At 41.0% G+C, this 16674-nt stretch overlaps 1 protein-coding gene across 1 annotated transcript; it reads left to right on the plus strand.

Annotated features, from left to right (window-relative positions):
* The first annotated feature begins 6181 nt into the window (after positions 1-6181).
* Positions 6182-11374, plus strand: LOC307015303 (uncharacterized protein). Its single transcript, XM_079643818.1, has 4 exons — positions 6182-6213; positions 6804-6998; positions 9792-9954; positions 10807-11374. Exons 2-4 carry the CDS (start codon positions 6804-6806, stop codon positions 10998-11000), a joined length of 552 nt encoding a protein of 183 aa, XP_079499944.1. The 5' UTR covers positions 6182-6213; the 3' UTR covers positions 11001-11374.
* Positions 11375-16674: the final 5300 nt, after the last annotated feature.

Here is a 16674-nt window from a genome sequence, read left to right on the forward strand (position 1 = left end):
ATACAATGCAGAGGCTGACTCATGTTATCAAGTTAATGCAACAGATTATTCTGAGTTTACAAATATTTTTCAAGTTGAAGTTTTTGTAACTCGTCTTAATGAGTTGTAATGGGCAGTGAGTTCACTCAGCATGATAACATTTGCCCATCTGACTAAAAAACAATATCCTTTTTAACAGTGTGTACTCTGTCGTCTACTCTAAGCCATCCTAGGTTGTCAAAGTGGGCAGAGGTGAGGTGGGTTCTAGATGAAAGGTCAAGCAGTAGTCTGACCAGTTTATTTTGTGATGTTTGAAGTTTTATTTTTAGCGCCTTGGAGGTGCTATGGTACCATGACGTGCAAGCATAGTCATAGTACCCTTGAATGAGAGCTCCTGCCAGAGTTTTCAGGGTGTTTTTGTTTACCAGAGAGGAGATCCGGTATAGGAATCTAGTTCTTTGATTGACTTTTTTTATTACATTGGATGCCATTTTGTCACAGGAGAGGTTTGCCTCAAGAATAGATCCTAGGTATGTAATTTCCTTCTTACTTGTGACAATAATGTCACCCACTGCAACTGAGAAGTCGTCGGATTTGCTGAGATTATGTTTCGAACCGAAGAGAATGGACTCTGTTTTAACCAGGTGTAATGATAATTTACGAGATACCTGCTCGTGCGCACGCTTTAGTAACTTGTGCGCATGAGTTACTAAAGCGTGCGCACGAGTTAATAAAGCGTGGCCTCGTTTTGTGGGGGGGTGGGGGCATTTGTTTCTGATAGTATTGTTCGTTCCGGTGCACTCCGGCAGGACTATAGCACATCGAGTTTAAGATTAAATGAATTTCTTTCACTTGGGAATACACATATAACTGTGGAGAACCAGATTTGTGTAAATTACTGTTCGTGGTAATTTGAAAACAAATGCCGGTGGTGTCGGACACACACATACACACCAAACACGCACATAGAGCGGAGCTGAGCACACAGACGCACACACACACATCATGCGCCCCGGTGACAGGACATCTCCTTCATAAAACAAGGAGGAATACTCTGGTAGTTCGATGTGTGTATAGGTGTGTGTGGTTAAACGTAGCAGCCTCGATCTCTATTCAGCTGTTCTAATGAAGGGAAACGCAGTGAAGTAAACAGTAAAAGGAACAGCTCTTTGCAGCTGGTGCTGCTCTTCTCAGATTCTGCTGAGTTACACGTTACTGCCTCCAGTGCCCTGTACGACGAAGCCAGTTCAACAGATCCTGGATACGTTCGATTTACCCGGCTTAACTAACCCTAACAAACGCGATGTCGCTAAGCGGTCCTACGAAGCTGGTTATCAACTCAGTAAATCAACCAGGGTTTCTCTGACCGGCTGAGAGCGCGTACACGTGAAAGGGACGGGGTTAGCAACATTTGACCAATCACAAACATGGAGACGCGTGCTGACAGCGCAGCGTCATACTTCATGAATGAATAGTGTAAATAGCAAATCCTGCTTCGTAGTACAGGCCACTGGTGCCGCAGAGATTTCATAAAGTGAAGGAGGTTTTCCTTATATAAAACAGCTGTGGGCAGCAGATACTGTGAGTCACGGACAGGAATCCCTCAATTTAAATAAAATGACGCACGCTTTATTAACTCGTGCGCACGCTTTATTAACTCGTGCGAACGAGAAAGTAAAACGTGGCCACGTTTTATTTATTTTTCTCTCAATTAACCCTCCAGGGCTCCGTAAACACGTGTACCGAACCGAAGGGCCCGTACCTAATCATTTTGGTACGGGTACGTGTACCGTTACACCCCTAATGAATAGCTGGTAAAAATGTACCTGCATTTATTAAATGTCAGCTAAAAGCGCAGTGAAATTAAAAACCTGTATAGATATTAACAGTACTTAATGTCAGCTTAGTAAAAAAAAAAAAAATATTATTATTTACAATGGACCAACAGACACATTTCCACCACTCATGGACCACCACATCCACCTTTTATTTCGAAAAATGTTCGGGCGGAATCTCTGCTCCGCGCCGTTCCTCTATGAGTTTGTTTTAAAAGAAGGAAAAGTCAAAGCACCAGGATAAGGGTTAAACAATAATCTGCTTTAATGGTAGAACATACAATACATCACAAAACAATTCTAAAGGGGCCCCCCCTTCGGGTGCCCCTGCTCTGGTCCTCTCGCTGGGAGAGGTCTTACCACCTTGGCCAGCATGAAGAAAAGAAAGAGCGAACCAAAGGAAAACACAGGCTTTCATACTAAAAACACAGGAGGAGGTGTGTGAATACTTCCCCCAGAGGTCATCTCATTGGGAGAGACCAACACATGGCCTGTCGTACCCAATCAGCGCGTCACAGCAGAAGAAACCCGGAAACAAAAAGTCTCTTTCAGTTTGACGAAAACCAGATACCTTTTGGTGTCTGGAACGAACCTGCTCTAAACAACAAGTTTCCTTATCTTATTTCACATCTTGCAGCCAGCATACACACATCCCCTTTATGGCTCTTTGTCTCTGTGGCCATCTTCCCCCCCTCAGGTTACCACACACAAGTTAAAAATATGTTTTAAGATATAGTTGTTATAGTTGGCAAAATATACGTAATACATGTAAATTACCTTCATATCAATAATAACGAGGAACACATTACCTATGCTCTTAAGCAGTATTAGAGATGCTTTTCAAATAGTCAAACTTCACACAGGCCCAATATAGAGAACACACTCATTTGTCCTGCAGCCTTTCCAGCCATTTGAGCTATTGTTCACATCCTTACTTCAAATAAAAGGTTTCACATTGCATATTTCCAGCTTCCTTTACACATACTTTTATTATTAATACAAAGTAATCAACCACACACATCTATTTAAAACAAGTAGATTTCCCTGATAATTGACATGCTGAAAATCTTAAGAAGAATGTCCCCTCCCCCAGCTCTCTCGTCCCTGTCATAAAATCTGCTTCCATTTCATATAGAGTAATAAAACATGTTTAAGCTAATTTCTCCACAATGTTTGTAGCCATTTAGTACCCACACATGAAAGAATAAAAACAGAGGTATAGTTGAACAGTAATCACGCAGCACATATATTTACTGCAATGAAAACACACACATTTGCCCTAAGCATGTGTAACGCACCCTCTTCTTTTATGAGGGAAACATTCCAGAGTTTTGGAGCTATCCCCAAACAAGGATGTCCCCTGCTCACATCCCTTTCTAAACACAAAGACTTCACCTCAATATATTGGGGAGGAAAAATATACTTTGTCCCTTCAAATTTAACACACATGAATATATATAAAGTGACATTAAAATGAATATACCAGATTTAACTTTCCTGCCATAACACGTTACTTTAATACTTCAAATAATTCAAATAATACTTCAAAAACTGGGTGACATACTGTCCCCCATTAGTCCCTCTCTCTTGTCTTTCTCTCCTTTCTTTTCTCTTTTGAAAGCCTGACTTTGTAAGCCGTTGAAACATGGTATACTACACACATAAGTACTAGCATCCCTGCTCCTCACATGCTCTCACTCTCTGCTAGAAAGTGCTGGAGGTGCTGCACCGCGTTTGGAGGCAGGAACAAACCATTACATGTAAATAGAAGGGGGTGTACAGAGGCTTTGGATAATTAACTTTTGGAAGAAAATAAGTTAAATGAATTGTAAGTTTAGTGAGTAGCTAAATTAACTGTAGGTTACTCTGAGTGACCATAGACTGTATGTGACGAGCTTACAGTTAGTAACGTAACAACACCATAAAAGCTGGTGGGTTGAAAGCAATACGGGAGGTAAAAATAACTAGAATAATTGTGATTTATTTATTGTGGCTTTTATGTTTTTAGGTATAACATGTTATGTAATTCAGGCTTATAGTTCATCCTTCTCTAAAAGCCTTCAACAATGACAATATTCATAGTAATTTAATAAATCCTTCCAACACACATTGTACAAAATAGCCTACTGTAAGTTAAGAAATCATTCCAATATGTACATCTTCTGATGTAACAGCAATAACATCATACATAGTAACATAGCTGAACATGGTATTGCACATTTAGCTTTGAGTGTTACTGACCTGAGATGTTTTTATTACATGAATTAAGGTGAATGAGGCTTTTTAACATACAGGGATGCAAACCCATCAGGTATGAAAAAGGTGACAAGGATCCGAGCCCCCGGCTCCCCCACCCCGCGGAATATCGGCTTTAAAATGAGGAATAACAGAGGATTTTAGCAGTCAGAACAACTAAAGCAGCAGAAACGCCAAAGAGTCACATCTAATAGAAATATATAAAAGCATTTATTTTAAATTGTGTAGCAGTCAGTTTATAATTTTGGCAGCACTGTTGAGCATTTTGAAAATGTATTTTCTATTATTCTGAAATGGAACAATCTGCACAATTACTACTTTTACTGTAGCTACTTTCACTATATTTTGATGATAATACTTTTCTACTTTTACCTGAGGAACATTTTGAATGCAGGACTTTTACTGGAACAGAGTGTTCCTACACTCTGGTACTTCTACTTTTACTCAAGGACAAGATCTGAGTACTTCTACTTTTACTCAAGTGCAAGACCTGAGTACTTCTACTTTTACTCAAGTACAAGATCTGAGTACTTCTACTTTTACTCAAGTACAATATATATATACTTATACCACCTGTTTATAGCCTATGAAAAAAACTATTAGAAATAGAAGGCTAAAGCTAACGTTAGCAGATAGTGACAATATATGCTAGCAAGCTAGCTCAACGATTCCTTAAATAATATTGCCACAGAAAAACTTTTCAGTTCACATCACGCTCTGCCGCTCCGACAGGGAGCTCTGCTCTGAACACCTGAACGGCCCGTTCTAACAGCTGTTCACCAGCAGTCCAGTCTGTGCCACAGTGACTCCGGACGCGCAGTTAATATTAACGAACGCACCCGTAGGTAATGTAGCTGCTGAAGCTAGACCATCATCTCGGAGCAGCAGAGCCTTATTATACATCCATGAGCAGAGCCGACAGGCAGGAAGACTCGAGCACACAGCTCGCACTTCATTATAATATATAAAAAAAGAACACCATGTGTGTCATGATGGCACATAACAGCTCACGGCTGCAGATTACTCCGGGTCCCAGACCCCCCCATACCCCAAAAATATTTGTATTGCAGATCTACATGAATCACACAAACAACCTATTTTGGATTCAGAACGGCGAATTTCGCCGAAAGGGGACAAGTTTGCATCACTGAACATAGACAGAGCACAACTGAAACATAACATCTGAAACGATGTAACAACATAATACACTTTGTGGGGATGCAGCTTGGGATGTGAGGAGTGAGGGACACGGCTTAGAACGGGCGTGTCGCCTACTGAGAGTGTGTGCTCCAGTCTGCCTTGATCTATGAATTCATGTCCGTGACACTCACTGCTGCCCACAGCTGTTTTATAGAAGGAAAACCTCCTTCACTTCATGAAAGTGTTTTAACCACACACACCTCTACACACACATGACGGGTGTTATTTTCCCCATAAGGAACAAGTCGCTGCAAATTATCACGCTTATTACATGGCCACATTCTCAACAAAGTAAAGACATGACTCCCAATATTAATTTAAATGCTTTTATGGATTTAGAAAATGTTTTTATTGATTTAAAAAATAGTTGTATGTATTGATTTAAAACATAGTTGAATGTATCGATTTAAATTGACATGCATCCGCTAAGAAAAAGAGTCCGTTGTTACCGTTTTTTAAACAGTCTGAATGAAACGGCAGCTCTCAGCTGTGTATTTACCAACAAGTCCTCCAACTAATACGACCAAATAGGTCAATTGTTTTCCTTGTTTTCCGACCCATTAATACGACCCAGAGCAGCGTTTTCAATCAACGGGTGCGTCAGCCTGTATACCTTTACGATCCACGGGCGCGTTTTAAATCAACGGGAGGCGGCGTAATGACGTACAACGTCCTCGACAACTTCTGTTAACAACCATCGTTTTTCAGACACGTACACTCTTCAAAAATCACGGCTGTCTGTCGTAGAACAAAATGTGTTCCGTCTCTTAAATTTGTGTCGACCACAGACTTTATTTCGAGCTATTTTCCCAAATCCTATGGAGAAATCTCATTGGCTCTGAGGCGAGGGAACCGGAAGTGGTAAAATGCTAACTCACCGGGGTTTTGGACTCGTCACTGCAACAAGACAACATCCATTTATTTCCCAGACAAGCTAATAAACGTGAGTAGTCAGATATCAAAAGTATATTCATTTTAGGATATGTAATATGTTGTTTTATTTTGTCGTCTAGTACAGTGACTAAGATTACTATGTTTGCCTGATCACTTAACTATCACGAGGCTGTGTCCAGCATTTACTGTAAGAATCACACATTTATTCAATAATGCAGACTTAATAAATGACCATTCTTTGTTGATTCTGGCTGGACTGTTAATTGACAGTAGTTACATAAGCTTCAAAACGAGCCACAACTGCGCGTGCACACATGCAGAACTTATAGAATTAGCAATACACCCCTGGTAATGATGATTTTAGTATTATTTTCTGTGATGATGGAGCATCAACTTTTGGATCAACCAGATATTGACAGATTAGGGTTGTCCATAACAGTCACTTTAAACATGTGACTGACTCTGTATAACATTGTTTTCCTTACTCTTGTTCATCCTATCTAAAAGATCAAAAAACACGAGTTCATTGTTTTAACACGATTTTTCACGATATAATAAAATACATGAATCCTGTAAACATTTGTAGTATAGTATTCTTATTTTTTGTATTCCCTGACATTATATGTGTTTCTGTTACAGATGCCTACTCAAAAAGTGTGCCAGACATGCAGGCAAAGCATAGGAGTAGCAAGTAAAAAATGCAAACAATGTGGTGCCATCCAACCCTACAAAGAGAAACTCTCCAAGCAAAAAGAAAAGGTTGCACAGGAGTGGAAGGCCACGCAAAAGAAAAACCACAGTGTCAACAAAGTGTATGACTCGAAACATTTACTGGTAAGCTTTTTTCTCTTGCAGATGTCAGTTATCATAAAAAAGTGTGTAAATAATCCCTGATCTTAATCTTTTTATACAAATTGTTAAATTACTTAATTGATTTATACTTTCCAACAGTCGCCCTCATTTACTTTTTAAAAATAATCCTAATTTCTTAATTAAGTTTATGTGAGAAGTACAGACTAGTGCACGATTACTGCACTTCATGTAATGTGTTTTAGCAAAATTGTTGTCACCGTTGTATTTAAATCTGTAAAGGCATAACACATTTTTTCAAACTGATGTTAGATAGTGTTTGTACTTGCAGGCACCCAGTTTTAGTAAAACATTATTTCTTAACCAGAAGTAACATAGTTCAGGCCAGTGGTAATTCCTAGAATCAGAGCTTCAATGTAAAAAAAATTCTAATTATATCTTACAAAAAAACCTGCATTTTGGTGTTTTATATTTTATTTTGGAACTTCATGGTATGGAAAACACATAATTATGTGACTATGCTTTCCAAAAGTAAAATAAATGAAATATCATATACATTTTTGAATAAATGGTAAAACCAAGAATGTCACAGAATCAAAACCAGCCCATATTAATATAGTGCTTGAAAGACAATCAAGACCTGGAAAGAGTTAGTATTAATAAAGAGGCCCTTAAAAGCACTTTAATTAAGCTTTTACATTACATTACATTACATTACATTGCATTTAGCTGACGCTTTTATCCAAAGCGACTTACAATAAGTGCATTCGACCAGGAAGATACAACCTTTAAGAAAACAGAATCATATAAGTACATCAGGTTTCATAGAGCCAAACATTTCAAGTGCTACTCAACTGGCATTTAGAAAGCCAGCCCTTTATTAGTATATAAGTGCTTTGTTAGTAATTCTATCGCTCGAAGTGGAGTCTAAAGAGATGAGTTTTCAGTTTGCGTCGGAAGATATGTAAGCTATCTGCTGTCCTGATTTCAATGGGGAGCTCATTCCACCATTTTGGAGCCAGGATAGCAAACCCACGTGTTTTTGCTGACGGGAACTTGGGTCCCCCTCGCAGTGCGGGTGCAGCGAGCTGTTTTGCTGATGCAGAGCGGAGTGCACGTGCTGGGGTGTACGGTTTAACCATGTCCTGGATGTAGGAAGGGCCAGATCCATTCGCAGCATGGTACGCAAGTACCAGTGTCTTGAAGTGGATTCTAGCAGTTACTGGAAGCCAGTGAAGGGAGCGGAGGAGCGGTGTGGTGTGGGAGAATTTGGGAAGGTTGAAGACCAGACGAGCCGCTGCATTCTGGATGAGCTGCAGAGGTCGGATGGCACATGCAGGTAGACCAGCCAGGAGGGAGTTGCAGTAGTCTAGGCGTGAGATGACGAGAGCCTGGACCAGAATCTGCGCTGATGTCTGGGTCAGCTGGGGACGTATCCTCCTGATGTTGTAAAGCGTGTATCTGCAGCAGCGGGTTGTAGCAGCGATGTTTGCAGTGAAGGACAGTTTGTTATCTAGGACCACACCCAGATTCCTTGCAGTCTGAGTCGGGGAAACAACAGAGGTGCCGATGTTGATTGTTAGGTCAAGAGTGGGACAATCTTTTCCCGGAAGGAAGAGCAGTTCAGTCTTGTCAAGGTTGAGCTTGAGGTGATGAGCAGACATCCACCGAGAGATGTCTGCTAGGCAAGCAGAGATGCGTGCGACGACCTGGGTCTCTGAGCGGGGAAAGGACAGAATTAGTTGGGTGTCGTCAGCGTAGCAGTGGTATGAAAAACCATGCGGGCTAATGACAGACCCGAGCGAGTTTGTGTACAGGGAGAAAAGGAGGGGACCAAGAACCGAGCCCTGAGGGACCCCTGTAGTTAATTGACAAGGGTCGGACTCGGACCCTCTCCAAGTAACCCTGTAGGTGCGGTCGTTGAGGTATGAGGTGAGGAGGGAAAGTGCAGTGCCTGAAACTCCAAGTTCTTGGACAGTGCGAAGGAGGATCCGATGGTTCACCGTGTCGAATGCAGCAGACAGGTCCAGAAGGATGATGACAGAGGAGAGGGAGGCTGCTTTAGCAGTGTGCAGTTTGTCAGAGACAGCAAGGAGAGCAGTTTCTGTTGAGTGACCTGCCCTACCAGAGTCTCTGACTTTGAGCCCTGTTCGACCAGTCATTTCAAAATTCCCCTGTAACACCAGCTTTACATCTGAAGTGCTGTTAATGCAGAACTTTGAACCTGAAATGATATAGGTTATAGCTTGCTGACATGTTTCAAAGCTAAATGTAGCTTATTCAGATATCTGAATGTGAGAGTTAAATGGACCCATATTAGGGATGCCAGAAACTGACCATGATAAAAATCGGACAGCCCTGGCGAATATTAATCGATTATTCGTTGCCGAATTGAAACTAAGCCAGGAAAAAAAAGAAAAACATAAATAATAATAAAAATATATATAAATAAAATCGAATTTTAAAAATATTTTTGGATTATGGAGACTGTAACGAATATATAAAATAAAATAATCGCTGGCATCCCTAACCCATATAAAAATAACCATGCCCATGTAAAAAAAACTCAAAGTGAACCCGAGCTCGATAAACTTCTTTTTTTTTTTACAGTTCTTTTTTAGGGGCTCCCCTAAAAGGGGTCTAAAATCACACCTGGTTAATTGTGGGGTGCCTTCCTCAATGTGCACACGTATCACATCAGTGCATTTTTCACTTATGCAAAAATAAATGGAGTTATAATGGCTTTAGGCGTGTAAAAATGTTTAGAGCTGTTGTGTACATAATATTTCTTGTTTTTTTGTGTCCATTGTGTTCCAGCTCCACAAATGGAAAATGTTAGATCGACGTCCCATCCTCCTTCTTGCCAAGAGAGGCACAAATGGTTTTGCGGCCGATTGCATCTGTCCATGGCAAATCGAGACAGAAGATGGTAACAATGCACTTGTTACCATAAAGAGGATTTACGAAAGCCTTATTAATGGTAAAGTATACAAATCTGCATGCTATATTTCAGCAATTTATCTGTTAACATTTTTTGTAAATTAGTTGCTCAGTTATCTGGTTTTAAATGTAAAAAAATGTGAATCACTGTTTACCAAGTAGTAAAAATATGTCGTTATGTCTTGTTTTGTCAGTTAAAGGGCCCATGTCATGCTTTTCCGGTTATTACCCGTCCCCTTGTGTGTTATGAAGCTTTTCCTGCATGTAAATGGTCTGCAGAGTCACAAACCCTCAAAGTACACCCTGTAGCGAGTAAAACTCTAACACAGAAAATATCTGTCTATGCTGCCCCAGAACGCCTCGTTGGAGATTTCTCTTTTTCCATTGTTTTCTTCCTGAGTATAGTGACGTAACGGGCATAGTGACGTACCGGCTCACACACACACACTCACTCAGCCTTATCTTTTCTCAGCCGAGGCTCCGTGGATCTCCTCACACACACACGCACTCACACTCACAGCCTGGCTGTGAGTGTGTGTGTGTGTGTGTGTGCGCTCAGGCTGAGTTCCTCGCTGTCTCGCAGACCCCACGCAGCAACCAGGAAACAACACCAGTAATCCAGCTCACACTGTCTGCTCCTCGAGCCTCAAAGGGCGGAGCAGCGAGCCCCCCAACGTCCCGCCAACACGGCACCCAGACCCCACGCAGCATTCTCATCTGTTTGTCCTTACTGGTGTCATTTCCTGGTTGCTAACAAACGCCATTGTAGCACATAATCACTGATGTTCCGCTGTTTCATTTTTAGCTGTAATTACTCAGATTATAAATGTATATGGCGGATTATACTTGGTCATTTATTCACCATGCGTCTACTTTTTTTTCTTCTCAATAGTGACTTTGGCAGTTGAACCTGAGGGCCCTTCAACCACACAGGCAGAAATGGCCGCAGACCCAGGATCAGACTTGTCTGTACCTCTTACCACCGAGACTGACACTGAGTTCACTCTCTTCCTCACTCCTGTGTCCTCCGGCCTGACTCCTGCTCTCTCCTCCGGGCTGACTCCTGCTCTCTCTCCTCCGGGCTGACTCCTGCTCTCTCCTCCGGCCTGACTCCTGCTCTCTCCTCCGGCCTGACTCCTGCTCTCTCCTCCGGGCTGACTCCTGCTCTCTCCTCCGGGCTGACTCCTGCTCTCTCCTCCGGCCTGACTCCTGCTCTCTCCTCCGGGCTGACTCCTGCTCTCTCCTCCGGCCTGACTCCTGCTCTCTCCTCAGTGTCTTCCTCACAGAAAAGAAGACCAACGAGGAATAAAGTGGCAATTAATGGTATGTGCGGGTTAATTAGTAATTATCTTATTTACATCGACTGAAACTGTGTTTGATTTTGCACATTGAATTAGTTAAAGAGAGAGAAAACAATCATCGGTACAATTAGAATACGCCACCTTTTGTTTTGTTTAAGACTTTGCAGTATCAAAAGTCTCAGTGCCATTTTGAACAGTTTAATTGAGCACAATGTGATGTTAGGCAATGTTTAGGAGGTTATTGCTGAACTTCAACTTATTACCATCTTTTAATTCCTTGCAGAATGTCCCATTCATCAAGGGTCAGACACTTTCCCCTCCAAAAAACTACTGAGGGAACGAATCAGGGAGGCTTGTTTAGAAAATATTTTAAAATAAATAAACAATGACAATAATGTTTCCGTGGAACCAAGTCTTATCTTATTGGATTTTCGTATACTTTGTTTTAAAGGAGTGTTTCAGTCTTAAGCATGACTGCTAATGTAAATATTGAAATTACAGTAACAATAATTTATTATTAATTTAAGGTTGAGGTACTTGTGTAATAATTCATGTCGCATTAATGCATCATGTCCAGCCATTTATTTGTATATTACATTTTTTCTTGTAATCCTTTGTAGGTGAATTCCTATTCTTGGCAGTAAAAATATTTTTTAAATAATAATAGTATTCCAAAATATTAAACTGATGGGGAAAATGCTATTGAATATGTTACAGTCCTTCATATGTTTGAGTTAATCTTACCTACTATTATTTCAAATTATCCTTTGATTTCACTGGACTTTTTGTATTTACATGTATGACATTTGAAAAAAATGAAGTTTACCTAAAATCTATGTTTCTTTACTCAGGGCCATACCGAGGTGTTGGTGCAGTGGCAGTCTTGCTCTGGATGGTATGTATCTAATCTGAAGTTTCCTTCAGTGTAGCTGATGGGTCTGGCAGAACAGGGGCCACAAAGTAGTCTTACCAACCAACTTCATCAACCCTGAGATCACTAACTTAAACATTTTGGGTTCCTCAGCAGTAAATTCAATTTAGTTGATCACATGGGGGTGGGGAGCCATGTAATCAATGGCTCTATCAGACGTTTGCGTCATAAAGTAAGACATCCAAGTTCTCTGCCCTTTGTCATTCAGACATCACGCCCTAGAAACGCTGTCTGATTGTAACACATAAGCAGGGAAGTAGCCTACATTGAAATAGAAATTAAAATAAAATATACAATAGAGTTTATCCTTGATCAATATCACTAAAGGTTAAATGATTGATATGTGAGGCTGGATGGTATTTGATCGCTTTTGTAATTACTGACTTGTTACATTTGTTCTTAACAATTATACTATAAGTATAGTTAGTAGTAGTAAGTAGTATTATTTCTGTGTGCAGTCTTGCAGGCAGTTGTCTAAGTTTAGTGCTGTATGTTTGGGCATTGATAAGACAGCAAATTCAAAGAATTGGTCAAATGAAACATTGACTTTGAAATAAAAAATGTACCTTGTATTATATATGATGTACGTGTTATATATAAATATATACATTATACTGCACTTTCATCATGATATTTTTGAGTGACTTAGTGTATCTTCTCATTTGAAATAGCATTGTCAACATACTGTAGAACTACATATTCCAAAAAGTAATACTTTTTGCTGTGTTTCTGTTTTACAGTGGGGCGAAGTGGAAAAATTCCTGGGAGCCAAAGGAAAACTTTCCCAGTTAAATATGGCTGACTTTTTTTTTCTACTTTGGAGTAATAAAATACATATAAAAAAAACATCTATGTAAGTGTTGTGCCTATTTGTGTTCTTATGTTATCAGTGAGCTGAAGCCAAGACAAATACAAATATATGTTTTAAGTGTATTGTTAAGCTTGGGTGCACATGAATCGCGTATGAACAATAAGTAAATCAGACTCGGTATTCTCTTCAGGATGTCTCCGGTAAGTTTATTCACAGACTGACAACAGTCAACGTAGTGACGTCACATTAGGACGTACCTTCATACAAGAACAGAATAACAGTGTGACTGCTACCGTAGTACACAGACTAAGGGCGTCATCAAATAATAATACTTAACACCCCCACTCGCTCTTAGCTTACTGGGTTACCTGAGAACAAAACAAAATAAGGCTTCTTTTTCTTTTACCTTAACTATGTTAACTCTTTGCCCTTCTAGGTGCCAAACATATCCTGAGCAAACCTCTTTAGCTTTATTTTGGTGGCTGGTTTTGTCATCACATCAGCGATCATTTGCTCAGTAGGACCGTATTCCAAAATTACCTTTCCACTATTTACAGTCTCCCTTATGAAATGGTACTTAATATCAATGTGCTTGCACCTTTGCCTGTTTACTGGGTTTCTGGCTAGTGCTATAGTACCTTGGTTGTCTTCGTACACCTTTGTTTGTGCATATTTGTATTTGTCTATACCTCTGAGTAATTGTTCTAAGTAGATGTATTCCTGTATGGCTGATGCTAAGGCCATGTACTCTGCCTCGCAGGTAGATAGTGCAACCGTAGGTTGTTTCCTTGCCTTCCATGAGATCAAGGAGCTTCCTTCACTGAGACTGGCACAATATCCTGATGTACTACGTCTGTCTGTTACGTCTGATGCCCAGTCAGCATCACTGTACACTCTCAGACCTAGTCTATCTGTGTCATTTCTCTTAAAGCATAACCCCTGTTCTGCTGTACCTTTAAGGTATCTGAACACATGTTTTACTGTGTTCCAGTGCTCTTCAGTTGGTTCAGCAAAGTGCTGAGATAGTTTACTGACCACAAAACATATATCTGGTCGAGTGCATGTGGACAAGTAGATTAAACTTCCTACTGCCTCCCTGTACTTTCTTGGCTCTTTAATGTTTTCAGCGTCTGCTGTGTATTCTAGTTTTGGCTCACATGGTGTGTCTCTGGACTTGCAATCCTGCATTTCAAATCTCTCCAGTATTTTGCTCACATATCTCTTTTGAGACATTTTGACTTGACCTTCTGTTTGCTCAAAATCTATACCTAAGAAATATTTCAACTTTCCCAGGTTTTTCATTTTGAACCTTTCAGTGAGCATCCCCTTTACACTTTCCAATACACCCTCGTTGCTGGCTGCTATAATGAGATCGTCAACCCATATTATTAGGATTACCTTTTCGCTGTGCTTTTCTCTTGTATACACACAGTGATCAGCGGGGTTTTGTACAAAACCATTTTCAGTCAAACATGTATGTAACATAGCATTCCAGTTTCTGCCTGACTGCTTTAAACCATAGAGAGATTTGTGCAACTTGCATACTAACTCTTCACCTGTTTTTGACTGTTTCTCATAACCTTCTGGTTGTGTCATATATATTTCACAATCAATGGGTGCATGTAAATAGGCTGTTTTAACATCCATTTGGTGTAAGATTAAGTTCTCCTGTGCTGCCTTTTGCATGAGTACTCTTACACTTGTCATATCAGCTGTGGGTGAGAATGTCTCATCATAGTCGATTCCTGGTTTCTGACTGTAGCCTTTAGCTACAAATCGCGCCTTGTACTTGTCTGACCCATCAATGTCACTCTTGAGTGCGTAGACCCATCTACCCCCCACTGCCCGTTTGCCTGGTGGCAATTGGGTGAGGTTGAAGGTCTCGTTCTCCTCCAGTGATCTCATCTCCTCGTTCATGGCATTTTTCCACTGCCTTGATTTGGGTGACGCTATGGCGTCCTGGAAGGTTTGAGGAATGTCGCATACTGCTCTGTAACAAAAATCCATGCATGTTTGCAGTTTGTCCTCCGTATCGTCAGTCTCAAACTCCTGTAGGTGAGCTGGTCTCCTCCTGGTTCTGGGTGGGTTTTTTCTGTTTGGAGTCTCGGTGACTTTACCCGGCTGTGTACGTTCAGTCTGTTCAGGTAAAGTCCCAGAAGCACCACTTTGAGTATCTTGACCTGGCACATTTCCCACATCACATTCATCAACAACATTTTCATCGCTGTCCTTGACCCTGGGATGTACATCACTATCACCATATTCATTGTATGACTCTGGTGTTTGTGTTTCCTTTTCTTTATCCCCCTTTGTTGTGAATTTTACCAATCTGCTTTTGGACCCTCTCTGTGTCTGGATAATACACCAGGTAAGCTGGGCTATTTTTATCATAGCCTATGAAAACACCTTGCTCACACCTAGGGTCGAGCTTTCCCTTCTCTTGTTTGTAAGCAAAACACACTGACCCAAATTTCTGAAGTTTGGATATATTTGGTTCTTTGCCTGTGAACAGCTCGTATGGCGTTTTCTTTGTGCGCCTACTGTAACACCTGTTCCTTACATAAGCTGCTGTCTGTATGGCGTAGTTCCATAGTTTATTTGGTAACTTGCTTTCTATCAGTAAGCATCTGCCCATATCATAGAGAGTTCGCCAACCTCTCTCTGCTGTACCATTTTGGTGGGGTGAATAGGGTGCAGACGTCTCGTGTCTAATCCTATTTTTGGTTAACAGTGCCTGGAAGTCTCGGCTTGTAAACTCAGTGCCGTTATCTGAACGGATACACTTAACTTCTCCGTAAGGTGCTATGTCTGCTAAGAACCTTTCTGTGGCCTGCACTGTATCACTCTTGGACCTTAGAAAATACACAAAAATAGTACCAGAGTAGTCGTCTGTAAAAGACTGTGTATATCTGTGCCCTTCTATGCTTGGTGTTGACATGGGACCGGCTAAGTCTGTGTGGACTAGTTCTAAGGGCATCTTAGCCTTTTTGTCTGGCTCCCTATTTCTCGTTTGGGTGAACTTGCCCTGTGTACACACTTCACACAACTGAGCTGGTTTGACTGCACTTCCTCTTATCTCCATGCCTTTCACTACACCTTGTAAATTTTGTACATCTTCGTAATTGCAATGACCCAAAATTTCATGCCAAGTTTGCATGTCGTGACACCCTTTACATTGGTCAACATTCCCCTCAACAGTTGGTAAGTAATACAAATTTACACTTTCATGGATGTCAAACCTGCTGCCGTCTTTGGTAACCATGTGACTGTCCCCTTTCTTGAAGGTGATTGTCGCCCCTCCGTTTGTTGCTCTTGCCACCGAAAAGATGTCATGTGGGTATGAGGGCATGTACAGTGCATCCCGTAGCTGTGCTCTGTGTTGTCGTCCGGCGTCGTCTAATAGACATATCACCGCCGTTCCTCTTCTCTGTGCTGTTCCATTGCACTTGGTCCCGTCAGCTAACTCCACTGAATGAGACTCGGGCTGGAATGAATCGTCGAAGCTTTTAAACTTTCCGATGTCGTTCACGATGTGGGATGTCGCTCCTGCGTCCACCATGATGCCTTTCATCTTCACGTTGTCTGGTGGTTTCCCGCTCTTTGTGTGCTTGGCCTTGAAGAGATGGTCTTGGTCGCCATTCTGTTCCTCTGCGACTTTTCTGGCACCATCTTCTCCCCCCTTTTTCTTACAGAGTGATTCATCGTGTGTATTCCTTT

The sequence above is a fragment of the Notothenia rossii genome (genome assembly GCF_949606895.1).
Source record: "Notothenia rossii genome assembly, chromosome: 8".
NCBI classification, from domain to species: Eukaryota; Metazoa; Chordata; class Actinopteri; order Perciformes; family Nototheniidae; genus Notothenia; species Notothenia rossii.

Coding starts and splice junctions, on each gene's coding strand:
- LOC307015303 (XM_079643818.1), top strand. CDS start 6,804: ATGCCTACTCAAAAAGTGTGCCAGACATGCAGGCAAAGCATAGGAGTA. Junction 6,999..9,791: donor ATGACTCGAAACATTTACTG/GTAAGCTTTTTT, acceptor ATTGTGTTCCAG/CTCCACAAATGGAAAATGTT. Junction 9,955..10,806: donor TTACGAAAGCCTTATTAATG/GTAAAGTATACA, acceptor TCTTCTCAATAG/TGACTTTGGCAGTTGAACCT.